Source organism: Amblyomma mixtum, chromosome 8 (genome assembly GCF_055824585.1).
Source record: "Amblyomma mixtum isolate Tamu chromosome 8, ASM5582458v1, whole genome shotgun sequence".
In the NCBI taxonomy this organism is placed as follows: Eukaryota; Metazoa; Arthropoda; class Arachnida; order Ixodida; family Ixodidae; genus Amblyomma; species Amblyomma mixtum.
This window is the reverse complement of record NC_143019.1, coordinates 46,529,414-46,549,578: the sequence shown is the minus strand read 5'-3', so window position 1 is coordinate 46,549,578 and position 20,165 is coordinate 46,529,414. Positions and strand designations below refer to the sequence as shown.

General features: G+C 46.4%; 1 protein-coding gene across 1 annotated transcript; it reads right to left on the bottom strand.

Moving 5' to 3' along the window:
• Positions 1-8,859: 8,859 nt before the first annotated feature.
• Positions 8,860-19,962, bottom strand: LOC149332273 (uncharacterized). The gene is made up of 7 exons (XM_089555727.1): positions 19,802-19,962; positions 17,921-18,068; positions 15,666-15,784; positions 14,333-14,453; positions 12,563-12,736; positions 10,932-11,072; positions 8,860-9,015 (listed from the first exon to the last, which is right to left on the bottom strand). The coding sequence occupies exons 1-7, from the start codon at positions 19,960-19,962 to the stop codon at positions 8,860-8,862; spliced, it is 1,020 nt and encodes a 339-aa protein (XP_089411853.1).
• Positions 19,963-20,165: the final 203 nt, after the last annotated feature.

Sequence of the window (20,165 nt, the reverse complement as noted above, 5' to 3'; positions counted from 1 at the left end):
GACCTCTACTATGACCAAGGTGGACCAAGTGCCAACGGCCTCAGTGCCTTCCCTCGTCTGTACTGAGCCCATCCCGCCAACGTGGTCCAACCCTTTAAAGCGACACTGATGACTAACATATTGAAGACCGGGTTGGATCTTACGAGCGAGTGCGTGCACGTAAAGAAATGGAACGAGGTACTTAAACTTAATACAGTCATTTTCGTCGCCACAAATAAAACATTTTTCCCACCCCTCGATTTCGACTCAAGGTGTGAAGAACTAAAAGGACCCCGTGATTACCGTTTGGAGATGAATAGCATTGTAGGACAGCCTCTGAAATCCGCGGTATATACTGTGTAGATGTCACCCTGTTCTCTTAAGTGAACGACTGGTGACTTTATAATGTCTGGACCTTTTATAGCTTATAAAAGCTGCGTTTTCAATTAAGTAGCCTCCTTGCCAAGAGAACTCAGCAAGCTATCGATACAGTCGGGCTTCAATCCGTCCTCACCTCCGTTTTAACAAAGCCTTTGTTCACCTGTTCGTGGTGAAGATCGAATGTCCCACCATGTGGGCAGCGTGGTCTTCTCTTCTCCTACCACGGTAGCAAGGTGCAGCGCAGGATCCGCAGGGCCAGGTGCTCCACTGTCTTGGTCACTCTCGCTCAAGAAGGGCTCGGAGCCGGTGCTGTCTCCACCTGCGCCGCCCCGTGAGTGTCTGTGTCACTGTCTCGTCGCGAGCATTGGAAAGGGACTCTGATAACATACGTCGTATTCACTCGGGTCACTTGTATTACTAGCACACTTCTTGTCAGCTTCGTTTAGATGACATTTTCCGGTCGTCTTCACGGCTAAGCCATTCAATTAAATTTTGCTTATATATTTTATCTCAACCGCCACTTCGCGGCAACGATTCTCTGTTCAGAGTACAAAACCTTAGGATCATGGATGGGACTTTTTGGGACGAGAGTTGGCCACCTACGTTTAGGTGAAGGTAATTCTTTTTGGCAATTTTATTTTCTGACGGAATTGTGAAAGTATTTTTCTCCTTTCCTTAAGGAAAATTTCTAAACCGTAGCAGTAAGAGTATTTTATAAAAGTCACATTATTTAATGCTTCAACAGACTGTATCCATCTTTTGTGTGATTTGCTTTTTAAGAACTTCTGAGTTCTACATGCACAAATTTCCTTTCGACAGAATGGAAAAAGTATTTTTCATTTTCTTTTTTGAAGGAAATTTATAAATTCCGGCAGTAAGGCTCTTTTATAACAGCGCTATTAGTTAGTTCTTCGACAAACTATATCTATTCTTTGTGTAATTTGATTTGCAACAGGTTCTATGTTCTACATGGACTGTAATTAATGTTTGCACCGATGAATATCGCCTTCGCTCGTAATTCCTGCAATGTTGGCCAGAAAACTGAGAAAACACTAGCCCCGATGAAGCGAAATTGACCAGAAAAAAAAAACGGACGAGTTAGCGCGATTAGCAAAATCCGAAATAAGTGCACCGGAATTCTGTTTCGGTATCCGCAGACATAAAACGCAGTTTGATCCCGTTGAGTGCTCCATCTCAGCCACTTGTTTAACCAGTATTATCATTGTAGCATGGTGAAAGTTTCCTTTTTTTTTTCCTTTTGAAGAGCTCTTTTAGAGGCGAGTGTCAGCGTCAGTTCATTTCACGTTGTTGCTCAAAAAGTGTGAGCGGATTCAAGTGAATTTAAATACGTAGTAAGGCACCTCATCACCCCTTGCCACCTGCAGTAGTGTGACCAACCAGGCGACTCTCGTTAGAGCGCCGATAGCTGTAACTGTCCTCTATGCCACGAACTTTCACGAGTTTCTGCATTGACCAGCAAACAGTGAATAGTTCGAAACGGATAAAAATATTTCAATTACATTTTCGCTCCAGATGTAAGATATCCTGAAAGTTTTAAAAAATTGGAGTACGCTAAGTTTCACCTTTAAGAGTGGAGCGCGACAACGTGTTGCAGCGCTGCCAGGGAGTCCACGAAACCATCGCCCATTGGAAACACTTTGAACGCATTTTTAAATTGCTTTAGTTAATTTTCTGATCAATTACAACCTCTAATTTTTCTTATCATTATCAAGCAATGGCTTTTTATTGAGCATTTTGACACCTCTGAAGCCACCTTTTAAATTTTTTTTAATTTCTTTAATTATTCATTGACAATTTCATTATTGTCGTCAATCATTCATCCTTCACTAGAACCATAAATTACCATGACACGATTTCTTTTCCGCCGCCTCCTATTATTTACGGCACGCGGTGCCGACTGCGCCGACGCCTTTTCACCCAACGAGCTGTATATGCTCTAGCGTAAAAAGTCAGTAACTCGTTCGACACTACGGATGTCACAAGGACGTAGCAATGTACAGTCTTTGCCAAAAGTAACCAGGCTGCATGGTTTGTATAATAGAGCCTTTACAGCTTTCCCTAAGGTCGAAAAATTTTTTGAAGGTGAGGACAGGGGTTCTCCTTAACATACAGAGATTTAGAGCTTGAAGGCTGGCTTAATAGTTTAAATAAACGACTGAGAAGCAAAACCAAGCAGCCTGGTTACTTTTGACAAAGACTGTACCTATTGTCCTGTAAATTTTCCTGCCATTTTTATTGCTTTAAGAGCTCTTGTATACTACCCCGATCTATCATAATGGTAATGCCTATGGACAGCGAAAGAGATCGCAGGCAGTGGCCCCTTACCTCCGCTGCTGGCTGCCATGGCAACGACGAGTGACGCCACCAGTCCGACGAGGCCAACGAAGAGCACGAAGAAGACTACGGCCACGATGTCTCTCCTCGTGCTACTGCAGAGATAGTGGCAAAGCGTAGGAGTGCCACCACGTTGAGAAATACAATCTGAAAACAGCGGATGACTCAACCGGACAAAACCCCGAACGTAAACTGCATTGCGAAAGTTGCATTTCGCTTTTTCGCTTATTGTAATTTCGTAATGCTCACCATGCTAAGAATCCAGGCTACTCGAAGAGAATCGTTTTCTAAGGCAATTTAATTTTGCGCATTATGAAGAGGAATCTAGTTTAAGGCTAACTTTGCCTTAAGAGGGAATATTCTGTCTCAGACATCTTCAGTCTGGGATAAGCTGGTGCAAATGGTGAGCAGTTTCAAAAGCAGAATGCAGCCTCGGATATTTCCATCGTCACACGGGGCTGTGGAAAGAAAATAACCCGAGAAGCCTTTCTGTCGATAGGGGAAACTTTTAGCGCAATAGCGTCAAGATGCCGTGTCGCAAAAAAGCTGGCGTCGTCGCCAGCATAGGTTGCGGCGCCGGCGTCGTTGGCTGTGAGCGAAAATCCACTAAAAAATCTCCAAAGAAGCCACTTAGGTGGGCCTCCTAGGTGGGCCTCCTAGGTGGGCCTCCTAGGTGGGCCTCCTAGGTGGGCCTCCTAGGTGGGCCTCCTAGGTGGGCCACCTTGGTCACTCGACTTCGTGACGTCATCGTAAACTGCCAACCCTGGCAGGAGGCAGTTATATTAATGGTTAGTCGTAAGAGGGTGCTCGGGTAAAGCAGCCTTGGTCTCACAAGCCGTCCCGGTGACAGGACATGCCAACGCAAGGGCAGTGGCGCGTCGCTTAATCGCTACACCACTGCTCCGGGAGTGGAATGAGGACTCTGAGGGATCTATGAATACGAATTCCACTTCCGCATATATGAGCAATAGCCCATTAATGCCATCGCTCATATCCTTATGGCAGAGTTTAAGCATCCCTTTCAATATTTTTAAATATGATGTCAGTTGACTGAATAGGTACACTGGTGATAGTTAAGTACGGGATAAATGTTTTTCAGTATGCGACGACCATCGAGGCTACTGAGCTCGGATGCACTACTTCGTGAATTTATGCTGTATTTCCAGAAGCTGAACGATATCTGGTTTGGTTTGGTTTATGGGGTTGAACGTCCCAAAGCGACTAAGGCTATGAGAGACGCCGTAGTGGAGAGCTCCGGAAATTTCGACCACCTGAGGTTATTTAATCTGCACTGACAGCGCATAGTACACAGGCCTCTAGGATTTTTCCTCCAAAGAAATTCAACCGCCGCGGCCGGGATCAAACCCGCGTCTTTCGGGTCAGCAGCCGAGCACCATAACCACTCCACCACGGCGGCCTAATCATGAAAGTGTTCATGGCGCAATGTAAAACGCTTCTAGATGAAATTAGATATTTGCGCTGTGAGGAAGCTGCTCTAATAAATCAGAGTGCATATTATCTTTCAGAAACACTAGATCTTATCCTTCCGTAGCGATAACGGCTTTTTCCATGCTGTCTTCTGCTCATCAACCACTCACACGTGACATCACATATAACGTGAAAGGCGTGCTCTCTGAACCCATAAAGGCACAAAGGGGACCCCTTTCTAGCATGTGTAGTCGCTGTCGCGGCGTATTACGTGGTGACCCATGTCAGGATGATCAGCGCATAAAATTGTTGTGCACACGACCCCGTCCACGGCCTGGAATCCGGAAAGAATGCACCCTGATGAAGCGACGTGAATGAAACGAGACTTACTTGTCTTCATAGACTGAAAATGAAATACAAGAATGTGTGAGTTCCTGAAAGGAATACGTGAGTTTTATAAAGTCTTGAGGAAATTATCCGCGCTAATAAGAAATAATTAAAGACAGGTTAATCGAAAATGAATTTCGCAGAAAGCGATAGGTTCGAGAAAGTAGCATCAACTCTGCAACAAAAGTTATATTTATTTATCGCAATTTGCTCGAGCAAAACGGCGCTTTCAGTTTGTGCCAGTGTCACGTGGGAGGGCTGCAGTACCCATGTTTATGGTGGCGGAGAGACGCCCGAGCTTTTATCGCCATTTTCGCTTGTCATAGGACGACATTCAGGATTTAGACTTCACTGAAACGCTGCTGTGAACTTATTTTTATTTCTGAGGGAAGGAGGAAGCTATTGTGGCCTTCTTTTTTTTCGGGCGGAACAAAGTTCGATGCGTAATGCTACTGTGCTTACGTGTTCCCTCATGAGTTCTTGAAAGCCCTGAAAAAAAAAATTCTTTCAAAACACTTGCCAAATGTAACTTCGTCCCGTGACGTATGTTTTGCGTTGCGGCTGCTTTTATCTGTGCTCAGGTAATGAGAAACTATGCCAAACAGTAGGCGTCAGTGGCATACACGTTTTGTATGGGACATGCCAGTGTGTGTATACTTCAATGTGTATACCTTAAATGCTTACCATCCAGTTTAGACAAGGGCTTCGAGCCAACATTGGCGAGGATTAGGTCAGCCTCGAATTCGCTACCTGAAAGGAAAAGTTGAAAGTCGTATTAAAAAAAAAACGTAGGTAAGTTTAAGTTTTGATATCCGTGACCTGGCCCATGCATAATATAAAATTTTGCAAAACAAATTATAAAAGAACATTGCAGGATATGAATTCCGCATGCACTCACCCATAGTAATGCCTGCTTCCAAGCCTCTTTACTGATGGCACAGAACTCGCTCGCAAGCAAAGCACAAGCCTCTTATTGTGTGAGCGATCTGGCGGACAAGCTGAAAAAGTAAAAATAAATCAGGCCATGCTGAGAAATTCGAAATGATAAGGTGTGGTTTAGTTAAGCCCCAAACTGAGCTGAAACACACTAAAATGCGTCCATCCGATTTCGAGTTGCCGCTTCGGTAAACAGTACAGTCCCGTCTGTCACTATGGGACTAGTTGTGGTCATTTTATGTTGTACACCAATTCACTAGGACCATGCGATGCAAACAAGCAAACAAGCAAACAATGCAACAAACCAGCCAAGATAGCAGCTTCAGGTACCAGAGTATCACCAGAGTAAGCAAATTCTCGGTGACGACTTATTTTACTTCGAAGTGGCGGCTGCTCAGGTAAAGTGAAAGGTGTTTGAGAGCTAGCTGTGGACGACTCATACCTTTGGCCTCAAATTGAGCGTGTGGTTACATACGACAAGAACCCTTCTCTACTACAGGGACACACGCCTAAACACCCCGCGCAGCACAAATCTCACCAAACCACAGCACATCCCCTGGAGACAACACCAGACCCGAACTTTCCCACATCCCTTCCTCCTCTCTCCGCATTCACCACATTCAACACTCTCCCTCATGCCGATTAGGCCAGAACCCGTCGGCCTCACTATCACACATTCATCACTCATGTCCCGCGGACATCCCCCTGGGGCGCTGGAGCTTAATTCCGATGAGTGGGAGGCGTCACTGCTCAGCTACTACTCGGATGTGCAACATCGCGTCGTGACAAGATCCCTTAGGGTCGCGTCGCCAGGCGTCATTAGGTCCTGGCCATTTCGTACTCCGCTGTCACCCACGGCATTCAACTTGACCAACTGATTGTTCTATCCTGCTCCTCTTTGAGAACAGCTACTCGCATGTGAAGGCACCAAGAGTACAGTCAACTCACAGGATAAACCTGGACCTGAGGGCTGGCTAGTAGAGAAGACGCCACAGGCAAGGGAGAGCACGGGACAGAGTGCGGCGCCTCGCGTCGACCTAGGGCTTCTTCTTTTGTTTCACATGAACGCGAGCACGCGACTCTGCGCCCACAGCGATCACAGCTCCACCCGAGGCGAAAACGAAGAAAAATGCTCGAATGATTTGCTTCTGCAGCATGGAGAGCATCATAGACTAGAAAGCTGCTCTGAAGTGCGACGAGGCGGGTAAAATCCTTATCTTTTTAGATGAAAAACCTAGTCCAGTTGCTAGTCCAGTCGTCGTTGTACGCATTCCTCCTTCTTGTCTCTCGTCTTTTTGACTGGGCTTGTAGCGAATATGATGGCCGCGGATGGCGAAGGACAGGGTTAATTGGAGAGACATGAGAGAGGCCTTTGCCCTGCAGTGGGCGTATTCAGGCTGATGATGATAATGATGAAGATGATGTAGCGAAAAATACACTAGGCTAATAAGCGGCGCATCTCGAGTGGTTGTCGCAGGCCAGTGCTGCTCATGCTCCGTAACGGTGACAACCATGGCGACCGGTTCCCGTATTTGTTAGGCGCCGAGCATGTTGTGCTCGGAACCTAACATACATTTCGCTATGTATATCTTGGCTTAGCTGAGCTAAGCCATAGGAGCCCATGTTGTCATATTAGCTTATGTACAAAAGGCCCAGATCTCAACTCTACGGCGTATATCTTAGTGCATCAGCGACAATCGCATTTATGATCGTCAAACAGTTCTAGGTGAACATTTTGACGTCCTTGTCGCACGTAGCCGACATTATCTCCGCCACTAGCATCGCTATCGCTGTCTTCTTTCTCAGAATCGCATCAGGCCATAAATGCACCTTTCTTTGGCAAACTATCTCTTGCTGCGACAGCTGTTAAGGCATGTTTCCCCTCACTGGCGCTTCAACACAGCGGGTGCAAAGCGTCACACCGATTGGCCAGAATCATGCCAGGCCACGCATAACATCGTGAAACGCGTCGCACTGATTGGTCAGAATGGAGCGACATCGCGCAACGCGTCACGGTGGCACACAGATTGGACAGAATGCTAATCACTGACACTACCTCATAAACATATGTATATTTCGACTTCCAGTGTTCAGCTACCCATAATCTGAAGGACCTACCAATTTGAAGGCCTTTCTAAAGCCCTAAAAACAAAAACATGCAGGAACATTATAGAATATCACGCAACAACCCCCTCCCCTTTGCCCTCGCTCCCCATGCCCGATTTCTTCTTGTCGCGTAAGCAAAATGCCCCTTTCATTGAAGCTGCGGTAAGCTTTGGGCAATGTACATATGCATGCATTTAATTATAAAAGCCCTTCGCTCGTCGGAAGACAGGGTACCGCATTAGTGATCATCTTGATCGTAGCTTGAGCGAATTGGTCGTTAGAAACAGAACTCTACGTTGCGCCGCCGCGGTGGCTCAGTGGTTATAGTGCTCGGCTGCTGACCCGAAAGACGCGGGTTCGATCCCGGCCGCGGCGGTTGAATTTCTTTGGAGGAAAAATTCTGGAGGCTCGTGTACTGTGCGATGTCAGTGCACGTTAAAGAACCCCAGGTGGTCGAAATTTCCGGAGCCCTCCACTACGGCGTCTCTCATAGCCTTAGTCGCTTTGGGACGTTAAACCCCATAAACCAAACCAACCAAACCTTTACGATGCCGTCGTTGACGTACCGCAGGAGATGCAACGCATCGGACTGACTGGCGAGAGTATAGAGACATCATGCATAATCGTAACTCGCTACGATGATCGGAAAGGATACCATCAATGATCGGTTCAAACATAGACATCACTTGTGCCTCACTAAATCCACTAGAGCTTACCTGTGCCACTAATGCGGCTTTATGCGTGTAGAAGTCAGATATCCTAAATATGTGAATTTAGAATCTAAACACTCGAATGGCTTCGTCATTATTAATAAGTTACCATTAGAGCGGTCATGTTCCCAAAACCCTTTGCCCTTCTGTATAATAATACAAAGTAAAAAAATTCTAGAAGATAAAGATCATTTTTGCGTTACCGACGGCACTAACCACGTACATAATTAGAACCGGTGCAAACTTCCTGCATTCGTCGCTGAAAAAAGGAAAAACCAAACGGCTTTATGACTTTCCCTTGTCCTTGTCTTGCTGGGCTAGAATGGGCTTAATCATAATTGCACTAAGTGGCTAGTATTGCGCTGAATTTACTACAGCTAAAAGAAATATTCCTGTGAAAGAAGCGGACTGCTAACTACGAGTGGGTCATGCCACGTAACCTCAACAACGGCTGAAAGCATGCACAAGGCCAAATAGGTCAAGAATATTTATTCGCGCCTCCCCATTGTTCGTAGATATGCATGCTCCATGCAACAGGTGCAGGAGCAGGAACAGCCATGCACAGCGCGGCCACCTTCTAGCAGGAGGCCCCCTTGAAGAAGGCGCAGAACCCCTCGAGAATGTAAAACGGCCCCACTCCACACCGTTGCTTGTGGTCGCCCAGGTGTACGTCGAAGAGGAGCCACGACAAATTGCGGCGAAAAGGCCCGAAGCGTCGTTCGGCCTCGGTGAACTGCGTACAGGCCACGTTCATTTACCTATGCGTTTCATTTTCTATATACGTTGTACACACGCAAATTTGTAGATCACGTGAACTAAGGAAAATCTCTTTCTGTACCGTGACGCGCAGTGTTGACTTCCTCATCACGTTGCAAATGAGACACGGGCAGTGAACGCCTAGGCTAAAGTATTCGTTACGCTTGGCGCTGCTTATGGGCTTGTAATGCTGCTTTAGCTATCGCAAAAGTTTTAAACACAAGGACGTCTTGTCAACTGCTGCATACGGTGTGATAGGTGCACTTGTTAGCAGAATAGAACAGGGACGCCGGTTGCTGTTCGAAGATGTTGGAGAAATGCAATGAGTTACGACAAGTATTGCTAATCCAGTATGCCCGTATAAGAATAGCTGCAGTGATGGAATCTGGGTTTTTACATTTAATTTCTGGCATTTGTAGTTTTTTTATTTTTTTACCCATTGATTGTTCAGGTTCCAGCATAGTGTAGGGTGCTAACAGCGCGCATGCCTATGTTTTCACTGTGATTCAAGCTTTGGTGGCTGACGGCCCAGGCGAACTGACATTTCTTCGTAACCGTCACTTCTTCACAAAGGACAAAATGTGAAAGAAAAAATCTGATGCAGTCAGTGTGACTTTCTACAGCAAAGTGTCAGGCGCAGTATTGGAGAATATTTTACACATTCTCCGATTTGTATTTTCTCATGGCCATAACATTTTCCCCCCACGGAACCATCCTTCGAAGCATTTTCTTGGAGTTCGTGGAGGGAATTGCGCAACAGCGGAATGTTTGCACTCACATGAAAAATGGCTCCACCACTGCGTGAAATCACCATCGTCCAGAAGGAAGCGCAACACGTGTTCAGCCTACCCTTTCAGCAAAAGTTGAATGATGTCATGAGATCTTAATGAGTGGAAGCCCTCCAATACAGTGCTCCTTAAAGTCAACACACTACGTCCAGATTCGACGCATCAGCAAGGTAACCGGACAAATTCACTTGGCTTCAAGTAAGTTGCGCTGTGGATAGCACAAGAGGCGTTTGAGGACAATGGGACCTCAGCGTTCAGCAATTCCAAAGTTACAGAGTGATTAGTTGCTAAGACGGCTAACAGCAATAACTTAACATCAGTGGACAACAATGGATAATACGTTAATACCAGTGGTTAACCAGGCGTTCTTATAGGAGCAGATTTTTCAGGTAATGGCGTGTCGTTCAATGTGCTCATTACATTGGAGAGAGTTTTCTTACCTCAAGAATAGCCTCTGAGTGTGGCGCTTTTATGTTTTGTTTTCATCAGAGCCCGCTCAACAGTGCGCAACTTGATGCCCTTGAACTGACATACCCAAAAATCCAGGACAAAAGCATCATTAGGCGGGAAACCGTTTATGAACGCAATATTTTCATATAATGCAAGATTTCACTAAAATAAATTAATATTCCGCAGATCAAATGACAGCAGGGTCGTATTTATTTTTCTAATAACGAACTTGCTATCAAGACTTGCCCTTTAGTTTTCTATGGCAGTCTTAATTGTTCGATGCGATCGGTGGAAACAATTTAAAAGAAAGAGTTTGTTACATATGAAAAGAATGAACCATTGCCTTCAACATTTACATCAGAGTATCGCACGCCGCCGCAGTGGCTCAGTGGTTATGGTGCTCGGCTGCTGACCCGAAAGACGCGGGTTCGATCCCGGCCGCGGCGGTTAAATTTCTTTGGAGGAGAAATTCTAGAGGCCCGTGTACTGTGCGATGTAAGTGCACGCTAAAGAACCCCAGGTGTACGAAATTTCCGGAGCCCTCCACTACGACGTCTCTCATAGCCTTAGTCGTTTTGGGACGTTAAACCCCATAAACCAACCAACCAACGATTTTTAAATTTTGAACATTTGTGTCCGAGAATGTTGGACATGCCTTGGTGACAACGGTGAGGTTGAACTCGGATATGACGACGTCTTTCCTGGAGTTGGCGTTCAGAAACGCACCCACAACAAGAAGGGAAGGGCCCAGTGACTGCCGCGAAGGGCTGAAGGCGTTCGGATCCTGGCCGCAAATCTGCAACGAGACGTGAGCCGTGAAGCCGTTGGTTCTTCAAACACTGTACTGAAGAACTCGCTCTCCTACTTAATTATGCATGAGAAACAGGGACGAAATCCAGCAGGCACTGCATTCAAATTTTTGGACATCGTTTAAAATTTATGATTGAACCTGTTTTGAGCCAGTCACGTAATGATGCATACATAGGATATGACACTTTGTCTCCCAGTATAGAAGAGCAGTGTTGTGCCCATGAGCGAACGACTGCGAAGGAATTTCGAAAACGATAAAACAATGCGCTTTGCTCTGATCCTGAAGTTCGTGTTCTCGTTAATGTAGCTTCGCGTTTTCTATGGTCATTTGTTTTTAGATCTGCAGGTCATAGACCTCCTAAATATTGCACACCGGTCCTGTGTAATCTAAAGGAACTTTTCGATTTGCCGCTTTAGAAATTCCAAGTTGGAAAACTCCCGTGGGAGACAACAACTTTATTGTATTATGCCGAACTTATGCAAAAAACTGGCGCGAGTGCTCAAAGCAAAGCAGCTAATGCACCCCCGTCGACATGAGTCTCGATGCACAGATGGCCTGTGACCATGTAGCATAATCCAAATCACTTTGCTGATTCATTTCGGGTTGCAGTTCTTTAGTTTTGAGTGCATTCTCGAAAATTATCCTTTCGTTGATTAAAAGTATAAATTGTAAAATACAGTTCTTAAATATGGTGTTCAAAAGACAGAAAGAAGGTGAAGAAAAACTCAGTTGTTAAATTCTGCCACAAAAACCAGTGCCTCAAAAATCACTAACAGTAACCACCTCTAGTCCTCCAGAAGAATCCCTCATCAAGGCACAAGAATTACAACCGCGAAAAGGGGAAATGAGAATCGTAGTGGTGCCACTAAAACATCACAAAGTGTTTGATCCGCCGCCGAGTGAACCCCCAACAAGTAAATTTTGCATCGATCTGTCCTCCTCTTACACATTTTTTTGATTGACCGAAATCAACGAAGGTGATTGCCAGTCAGGAAGAACGAATCTCACGTGCGACCGTAAATACGTGGCTGACATTAAGCGATGACTTAGCAGAGCAGTAACTTCGATTTAACACACAGAAAAGCATTACTACTGCGTCAATACTGAAAACAATGGGACAAAGGCATGGAAACGAATTGATTCTCAGGAAGCAACCAATTATGGTACTTTTTTGCCTTTATAATTGCACTATTTAATCAGCCGTAGAACTATCAAAGATTTCGAAGGTAATAAAGCTCGAACCGACAAGCTCACATACGCGGCCTCGTCGACCGGGAAGCAAAATATCGGCCAATCAGGCGTTGTTTTTCCGTCCAAATAGCTGATCTCGGCCTGTTATTGGCTGGCATTAACTGTAGGTTTCACAATTCTGCCAAACGATTATGAGACAATGCAAAATAAACAAGCCAGGACGCAAACGTCCAAGAGACACCGCTGGGAGTAGGAGAGTAATGCGAGAAACGAGGCGATCTCACCACGTCCTGAGTCGTAATGCCGGCGCTGACGCAAGGGGCGTAAGCGATTTTGGTGATGTCGCTGGCGTCACTTCGTAGCTGGTAGAGGAGGGCGCCCAACTCGAACGACAGGCCCACCTTTACCAACGGGTTTTGGTACTGGTAGCTTGCGCGTATCAGCCTCGAGTGCAGTTCCTGTACGACAGGCGGGTAGCCCAATTAAACGCGAGAGGTTCCGGCCTACTTACTCTAAGCCACCCTGGCACACTGAAATCGGCCGCATTCTGAGTAGATACTATTCCTCCTTTATAACTATGTTCTTTTAGCACAAGTGGTTTCTGTGTGAGATGAGAGTGATGAATATTAGCCAGCGGTACATTTTTTTGTCCCGGTATCAAAGACTCAGCAGACCAATAGAAAAGACAGAAGCGAATGGCTCGCTAACAGAATATTAACAAAATTCGGCCCCTGGAATAGATTGAAAAAAAAAAAACCTGAACTGACAATGAACTACTGTTCACATGCCGCTGATGCCTACCGCTTGGCGTGCTGCTGCAAGCCGCTGTGTCGACTCCGATAGAAGATGGACGCTTAGAAGTCTATAGTAGCGTGATTTCACCTTTCTTTGGCATCTGTCTTCATCAAACCTTGCTGCCGCGTTGCCTCTAAGCCACCCCCAACAAGCTTTAAGCTCGACAGGAGGGAAAAATGCAGTACAGTGCCTGTTTGCACTGATACAGTTGCGATGAGCGGAACGTAAATTGGCTAGCATTTTTCTACTTGCAAGAAATATTGACAGGCAAATTGCAGCAAAGCTGGAGGTGTTTTTCTGGTGCAGCACCCAAACGGTGGTCTGGAAGGCGAGGTTGTGTGCCTGCAGGTTGTGTCTCTCATTTTTATTGAAAAAGTAGAGTTTAAATGACCGATTCTCAAAGCACAGTGAGTCATTTAACTTTTGTCCTGAAGTTTGGGGTTTCTATCCCCAGTGCATGCTCGTTTGTCGACATTCAGTAGTGTTGCATGTGTAAAACTTTTTCATTCCAGAAGCCAACTGATTTGCATGCTGGAGACTTCTTGTACATTCTCATTACATGCATATTTCAGCATTACATAGAAATGTTTCTCAGTGTTGCTTTATTCAACAAGCCTTTTTAGAGCGCTTAGTAGAAGGCGAGGAACGAGGTTTAGTTAACGTCAGCATGAGCACGTCGCCTTCGCAATGAGCGATGTTACGCCCTCCACTAGAGTTTTCCTTCCACCAGTGCATATTTATTCAGACTTCAAATTACGTTATGCAACTTCGTGGAGGCTCTACATCCTGCGCACAAAACGGCGCCTATTCGCCAGCGATCATAGTGATCTAGCCGACTAGTTTATGGGAGTGGACGCCACATCGAGGCCTCGGAGTATGCTGTGAATTATTATCAAAACTCTAGTCCACACGAACCTAATTAAAAAAAAATCATCATGGGAAGCTTTAGTGTCAGTCTGGCAGTCGTCTGTACGCCAAATAATGAAAACATCTACAATCTTACCTTTTCTTTCGTTTATTGCACCTCTGTGAAACAAAGGAATGGCATCGATGTTTAAGAGAGATAGTAGTAAAGTACATCTGAAGGCACCGCCCTACAGATGAAGGTATCCGTCCTGACTGCAACTTCGAAGTGCATCAAAACAGAGCGATGTGGGTGTCTCTGTGATTACTACAGTGAACGTGCTCGGTTATGGCGTCCTATAGAGGAACATGCGGGCCAGCGGAGAATACTTGCTGACGTGGAGAGTCGAACCTACCAGGCTGGGGAATCTATCGTCCACGGCGTCAAGTGCACAAGGTGGCGCGGCGACGCAACCAATCAGGTTTTCCGTCCAGCCGTGTGAGGAGACCGCGATCACCGTGTCCACCTTGAAGTTACTGCGTTAAGGGTGCGCAAACGATCATTTTTCTATGGGAGCGTTTGCGGTCCACGAAGAGCGAAGCTCTACAGAAACAATGAATGGGACAACACAGGAACAGGAGAAGAAGTTATCTTTCCCGACGCCAAGCTGAACACAACACCGCCATGGCGGCTTAGTGGCTATGTCATTCGGTTAGTAGGACCAGAGTTCCGAGATCTAATCCCGGCCCGGGCCGCTTCGTTCAGTGGTGTCAAGCGAAAATTCGCCGGATGTTTAACCTTGTGGTGGTGCGAATTTCAGTGACAAATCATGTGACTCGAAATGCCGATGCCTGTCTTGAGTAATGTTCGGTATGAATCCTCTGGCAGTGCGCGTCAGTGGTCAGGGGCAGTAAACAGGGATGGGGTTAGGAGGTGGTGCTGAGTGGGTGTGTGGGCTAAGAGAGTAGGGGTGTTGGGTAATGCGTGCATCTCGCCCGACTGTGTCTACGACACTGCGTTACGCGGTGTCAAGTGCGGCCGCTTATCCACACACCAATATCCATCCATATAAGGCGTGTGTTCGGCGGGACAGAAGCAGCGAGGGAGATGAGAAAAGAGACAGAGACAGGAAAATTTGTGACGCCTTGAATGTGGGCATTGTGTTCAGGCCAATCACTGCAGCGTGTTGGCAAGACGCTATGCATGACGTCACATGGTGTATTAGAACCACAACCACAAAGTATAAATGGGAAAAGTGGTTTTGTCAGCTGTCGCTGTATGACATCCGTGTTCTGTGCGGTATACCAGTGCGTGTTAACGAAGCCAAGCGGTTATAATTGATCCGAAACCCTCCACTACGGCTTCTCTTGTTCCTTGTTCATTTTGGGTCCCTTTTTCATATTTTCCAATTGCTCTATAACGTTTGGTGTTGGGGTACCTAGAACAGTTGTCGGTTCCTAGCGTATGAGGTCCCTCTTTAGAAGAACAGAAACACAAGCAGCACTTGCACTTCTGTTCAAGATGCAAGGACGTCTCTGCCTATTGTCCGGATTTTTCAGCCGTGTGAACATGATTCCTCTTATTTACTTTAAAAAATAAAAAGTACCTCTGGAATCCTCATGATGCCAGTTTTAAGTCTACCATTTAACGCACATCATGGGCAGCCAAGTTCATGAAACACAAAGAAGCCTAGCTTGCAAACTGTGTTCCAAGGCGATTATCGGCGGCCATTAGCGACAGCTACTCACTTCACTGTATTCGTGATGACATTCTGGTAAAAGTCAATATCATGTACGGAGTAATAGTCCGATGCGATGCCTATGATGGTCTTCCTTGTCGGATCGTTTCCTTGGATCTCTTTGAATTTCTGTAGGAACATAAAAAGATGATTTGAGGCAAGATCACGAGCACAGCCGTGAGAGCTTTGACACAATGAATAACAAGGAGATGGTTTGGCAGAACCCTGTTTTACTTGACGGAAGAGAAGACGGTACATGAAATTGAACACACATTGAAGAATAAGAGGTATAGAGATTATAAAACTATGCTGTTAAAACCCATAACGTGCACGTACACTCAATAACGCCCTTAATAATAAGCGGAGTGGAGTGATGACTCACGTCAGCCAAGTACACCTTTTCTATACAACCACTACGTATTAACGTGACACCTGCAGCTTAGGCGTGAAAAACACCCCGACACAATAGTAGCCTGCCGTATAAGCGTACCTGGGGCCCAATTTGCCTTGTTCACAGCTCAGAAACTACAACTTCCCTGAGCTCTTACTGACAATCTTCAGCTCATCAGCAGTGAAAACACATTATTAAGGGTCATGTTTTTTTTCATGTTGGGAGGCAATGCGTCAAATGTAGAGCGACTGGCCAGGATTACAAAACTCTATATGCAATTAAATTAAACTTCTTGCACTTGTCCATGTTTTTGGATATGTCATTCTGTAGCTTATTCGGGTCTCTTGAAACAGGTTGCTTTGTATGCGCGAGGAACACTAAATAGAAAATCACATATTAAATGTACCTGACAGTTTGTGCTGTAATGCTTGTTTGGACCACTATTTGGACCTGCCAATCTGCGGCTGTTTTATCAAGCACAGAAACTAACCGGGCTCCGGCAAGTAGCACCGAATACACGTTCATCAAGATGAATATAAGGGCTCGCACAACGCGTCCACTTTGTTAGCGGCGCGCCATCCATCGGCACCGAAAAGCATGATTTCTAGTTTTGCCGAGTGTACTCAGCAGCAGTCTAAGCCTGTTTCTTCGAAATGGTGGCCAAGGTATCACTTTTGTGCCGAACCACAATACGGCTCTGAGAAGGTAAATGTTTCTTCAGGTACGGAGTAAAGTTCCCAGGAGACAATTACGCAGTGCGCTTTCGTGTTCTGAGAAAATAGTTGCCTCCTCCCTACCCCCTCACCGTCCTACCGTCTCAGCGATAAATTTTTCTCGGCAGGACCGCACTGACAATGCAGCAAAAAAGAAAGCGTTGCCCACTGTTGCCACTCGGCATCCCACCGCTGTCATCAGTGTTGTCACTGAGGGTTATCACGGTAGAGCGGACTAGTTTCCTGGCCGTCAGCGCAGCTTGCGCGCAGGCGTAGGCAGCCGAAGGAATATGACGCCGTAGGAAACGAAAAAGTGATTATATATAGTATTTACAAATTGCGCCACAAGAGTTCGGCACGGGGGCCGAGAGCATTACTGCTACCCGAGACAGCGCTTGATCTTTGGCGAAAGACAAAGACACGGTCATTGCAGCTATCTCTCCCCGCTCCTCCTTGAATATCCGGGCTCGTTTTTTAAGCGGTGGTTTCGCAGGATGAACTAGCTCTGGACTGGACCGGTTTCATCGGCCAGTTCGCCGCTGCACCGAGGCGCCCCTAATCGCTTCGCAATCGTTCGCGCTGGCCCAGGCCACGCCCGGGCGTGTTGTCGGCGATCTTGGGGATGCAAGGTTGGCTTGCGCTCCGCCGATGAGATCGGCGCCTTGGTTCGATAATATGCAACTGTTTTGTACCGAAATTCCGGTACAACAACACATGAATGCGGAGGAATCGCCGAGCGAAGGCGATACGCCTGAGCACACCAAGGACGACGACGGCTTGCCCGTGTCCACCATCTTCGAGTCTGAGCTCGCTTGACGCCGCCAACAAGCATGCGTTTGAGGAGCGTTTTCGTGGTGAACACGTGTCGACGCTCGAGAAGGCTGTTGGAAGAGTTCCTGCAAGTGTTTCTCAGGCTGTTCGTGGACGCCAAAGGGTACGACCACCGTGCCGTCACGCTCACCGACGAGCTCCTCTGCAAGCGGTTCAAGCTCTACCGGTGGGCGCTGGTCGCCGCAGATCGAACCATCAGGAAAAGATACAAAATTTATGCCTAAGAGCAAGCAGCAGCCAGAAATACCGGACCTCGATCCGAAATCGAGTACACCGTCTCAAGATGCTCGTGGTTGACTTCACTACCGTGCGAACGAACGCTGCACTTACCTCGAAAACGTCTTCAAGTTCGTTCACCGCCGCTCTCAACCGAAAGAGCCTACCGATGACGTTGAGGACGCCGTAGTGTTTGATGTTATTTTGCGCCAACGTATCCAGCGCATTCCTGGCAGCGTCCAGTTTCGGTGGCGTAATGTCTCTGAAACAGGAAGAGATGGCAACGCTATTAGGGAACTATACCCTGTACTTTCGGGGGCCGTGCTTGAAACAACCACCTGCCGGGGCATCAGGCTGCACCACTGGGCCAGTAGTAGAATGAGAACTCCGAGCGTTCTACGAGTGTAGAGTACAAATTGACACAACCTCGTATATATCGGTATTTACCCATCAACCACATTACGTCCTTTCCTTAAAGCGGAGCCCTTCCCTACGTCGTCCCCCATAGTCTGAGTCGCTCTGGGACCTTAAACCCTCCTCCCCCCCCCCCCCTCCATAAACCAAAATCAAAGCGGAGCTTAAGTGCTCCTACCAGTTTTTATCGAAAGACGTTACTTCCTAAACTCCTACCTCGTTGAAATATCTATGTTGCTTTTAAGCTGTAATATATCCGACTTCTATAATCTTCTTTCAAGTCACATCCCTCCTTTCCTGGCAACTCTATATTCCGTCAGCTTTTTAGTCTTGTGCGCAGTGCGAGCGTTAACTTTTAACTATAGGACCTGTTAAGACATTCCGCACAAACTCATCTGTCTTCATCTTGGGTATATTTCTTTTTTATAACTGGGCTTTCAAAGGCCCCTTCACCTTCATGAAACATTTAGACACTTCCGGAATAGTTCGAAAACGAGTCCTTTTTCATATCGTTATTTCCCGTTGTATACTGATTCACAACCTGCTTCATTGCCCTGGCTACATCTAAATATGTCCGGTTCACAAGTTGCATGCCTGTGAATGCTTTAGCAGGCTGGTGGAGCGTTCTGAGGCCTTTGCTGAGGCCGCATTCGGCAAAAGATGGATGGGCAGTATTAACTGACACTCCGCATGAATCGGGGGCGGTGGAGGTGGCCACCTTAATTATTAAAGCGGAAGCCTTTAATGGCTCATACTGTCGTCGGTCCATTAACAAAGCGTGTCACACGCGTTTAACTCGGGAACTAAAAAAGAGAAAACCAATGATTACTTCAGATAGAGGAGGAAAAAATAAACTTAGAAGCCAAGTTTGAAGGCTGTAGGTTAATTAGTTAATTAATTATACGCAAAATTGTGGAAAGTGCGTCGAAATAGCGTGGACGTCGGTATAGCCACGGTGACGGTGTGACGTAACATCTACCGGAAGTAGTCACGGCATAGTGAAAATTTTCAGAGAACGGTCGGAAAAACGTGATATTCGTGTCAACTTAGACGGAAAAATGTGTAATTAAGCGTAATTAACACTTAAGATCCCTGAAGGATGTATAATTTGGGTATCGATATAGCCACGGGAACAGTGTGACGTCACATCCACCGGAAGTCGTCACGGCATAGTGTCTACGGCTTTTGCCTCTCAATACTTTAGTTGCCAAGGTGTCCTCACAATTTTTATTCTAGGCAAGATATTCCGGGCACCTTGCCTACTGATGGGCAACAAGCGAGCGCTGCTCTCGACCGGGTTCATCACTCGTGCTCTGTGCGTTGCTGCCACGGACTCCACACAGTTTGTGCCGAGCGCCAACACCTTTCTTATAGTAAACGTGAAGATGTGAAAGCAATAAACGGTGTCTGAGGTCCATTTTACAAAGTAAGGCTACAAACTAAGCGATCTGCTAATTTGGGGAAACCAAGCCATCATTTTTTATTCTACCATGGCTGTGCATAACTTCCGTAAGCTGTTTTTTGAAACTACTCAGGCTGAACGGCTGATGTTTCCTACGCACGTTTCCCTGGCTTCCTCACCGGAAGTGGAAAGACACTCCGAGTTCGACATGGCTGTAGGCCTTGGCCTGTTCCTGGAACTTCTCCCAGCTGGTCTGCTCTTCGGCCCCCTGCAAGTGATTGTTAATGACGACCACATTGTAGTAGTAGAGGTAGTCGCAGAACTTGTCGGGTGGGTACATCGTCGCCTCCACGGCAGAAAAGCCCACGGTGCACACCAGCTCTCTGTCTGAGAGGAAGAAAGGCACACGTGTGTCAGCAGTATGCACTAGTTGGCCAAGTGCTTATACAAGTGCTTAGAAATAACTGTGAGCCTACCCAGCTGTCGGTGGTGGCAAACTGAAAATCATGCATGCCTATGTGCGTACGTATATCAGCAAAACAA